General features: G+C 34.3%; 1 protein-coding gene across 1 annotated transcript in view; it reads right to left on the reverse strand.

The window, feature by feature from the left end:
* The window catches only part of LOC106521121 (copine-3), a gene marked incomplete at its 5' end in the record, with an annotated part of 23,983 nt that extends 22,237 nt beyond the window's left edge, over nt 1-1,746 (reverse strand). Inside the window, 3 exon segments of the mRNA XM_014013542.1 lie at nt 637-708; nt 819-893; nt 1,567-1,746. Coding sequence (XP_013868996.1) covers nt 637-708; nt 819-893; nt 1,567-1,746 — 327 coding nt within the window.
* Between the last annotated feature and the right edge of the window lie 120 nt (nt 1,747-1,866).

The raw sequence follows: 1,866 nt of genomic DNA on the forward strand, positions 1-1,866 counted from the left end.
GCTAATGCTTTGCTTCATAGTAGGAGTCCAGGTGCTCAATTAACCTGAACAGAAGATGTAAATTGTTTATTAGTTTTAACTTTTATGCAGAAAACAACTTTAAAAAAGCCACACTATTTATTTAAACTCAATAGCAGATTCAAAGTGATGCTGCTACAGTAAAGACTGGTTCTGAAAAGATATCTCTCTTGTTTTATCCTCCTTACAGTGGCTTCCTGTGAGGCTGAGAAATGCATTCAAAATCCTACTCATAACATTTAAAGTTATTAACAACCAAAATCCCTCCTGTGTTAAAAATCTTATAATCCCGCATCACCWGCGTAGATGTATACGCTTAAATGATTTTATGGGTCTTTTATTGCTACAAGTTAGCAGTAAAATAAAAAATAGTAATTTCAAAACCTATTTTATTTTATTTCATTGCTTTTTTTTCTTTGTTTTATTAGATATTGTGTTTATGAAGCACTTTGGATTCTTTGAGGAAGAAAGGATGTTTATGAAGAAAGCTGACAGATGTGATTTCTTGATGGAAATGTAAAAAAAAACAGCTACGGTCTTGATCCCTTGTCCTGCAATCAGAGCTTGATGCAGAGTGACAAACGGAACCTGATTAAGTTACTCATTAGCGATCAGTACCTTTTTGTCCAGTTTTCTGGCCGAACACTCAAACGCCACCACCCTGTTGTCYGTCTGCTCCTCTGCACAAATCTAACACAAGGCATCATTCTTTTAAAACCACTAAACAAGTAAAGATATAAATAAAACACATGAATGACATCATAATGAGTAATAAAATAAAAATAATTGAAAGAGCTCACAGTGATTGTTGCTTTTCCTGCAGGTGTCTTATCTTTCAAAACTAGCGGCTTCGTTAGTTTACTCGAGGACACAATCTGAACAAAAAGACACATTTCAGCTACGCTTGAATGTTTCCAACAATATATAGCTTCTTAAAACACAAATATTGGCTGAAAATAAAAAATGTAGATTAAATATGTATTTATTAGTGGTGCAACAATACATGTACCCCTATCGAACCCTTCAATACAGTGCTTTAGGTTCAATACACTCTTGTATCGAACAATACAGATTTTTAAAAATTATTTTATAAACTTGTCTTCTGAAGATGCTCTGTGTTGAAGGATCAGAGGATCTGTGTTCAACTACTCCATCTAGGCTGTATTTTSGAGCGCTGATCCACTGAGAAACTTGCTGTTTCAGCAAAATTTAAGTTTAAATTTTATTTAAAAGCTGTACTTTTGAGGTTAAACAGATGTTCATAAATAATTTCAATAAATTACAAGTTAAAAGAGACATGGAAATTTCGGTTATTTGTATCAAAAACATATCAAACCGTGACACTAAAGTATCAAACCGAACCAAATTGTGAATTTTCTGTATCGTTGCACCCCTAGTATATATGGATTATTTTGTGTGGGTCCATAATCAAAAATCCTAATAAATATAACGTTGAAGGCCAAAAAAAATAATAATAATAACTTTTGCAACCCACCAGTCTTTTACTTTTGGTAAAAGACTGGAACCAGTTAGCAAGAGAGAACTAACCTGTCCAAGGGTGCACTCCATCAGCCCCAGGAAGTCCGCCTCTGCCAGACTACAGTTTTCACTGTCGATGTCGTACACTTCAAACCTGAGTTTCTGCACCATCTCAAAGTAATAGTCCAGTACGAGCCTCTTGGAAAACCTGGGATTAAGGCAGTTCTGGATCTTCTCTGTTCGCCCAATCTAACGATAAAATATATATGTTTAGAAAACTACAGTATTTGTACAATTTTAAAACTCTGTTAAAAAACGAGATCATTAAATGTACAGCGGGTAAAATAAGTATTGAACACGTCACCATTT

This window comes from Austrofundulus limnaeus, unplaced genomic scaffold, assembly GCF_001266775.1.
Source record: "Austrofundulus limnaeus strain Quisiro unplaced genomic scaffold, Austrofundulus_limnaeus-1.0 Scaffold103, whole genome shotgun sequence".
Taxonomy (NCBI): Eukaryota; Metazoa; Chordata; class Actinopteri; order Cyprinodontiformes; family Rivulidae; genus Austrofundulus; species Austrofundulus limnaeus.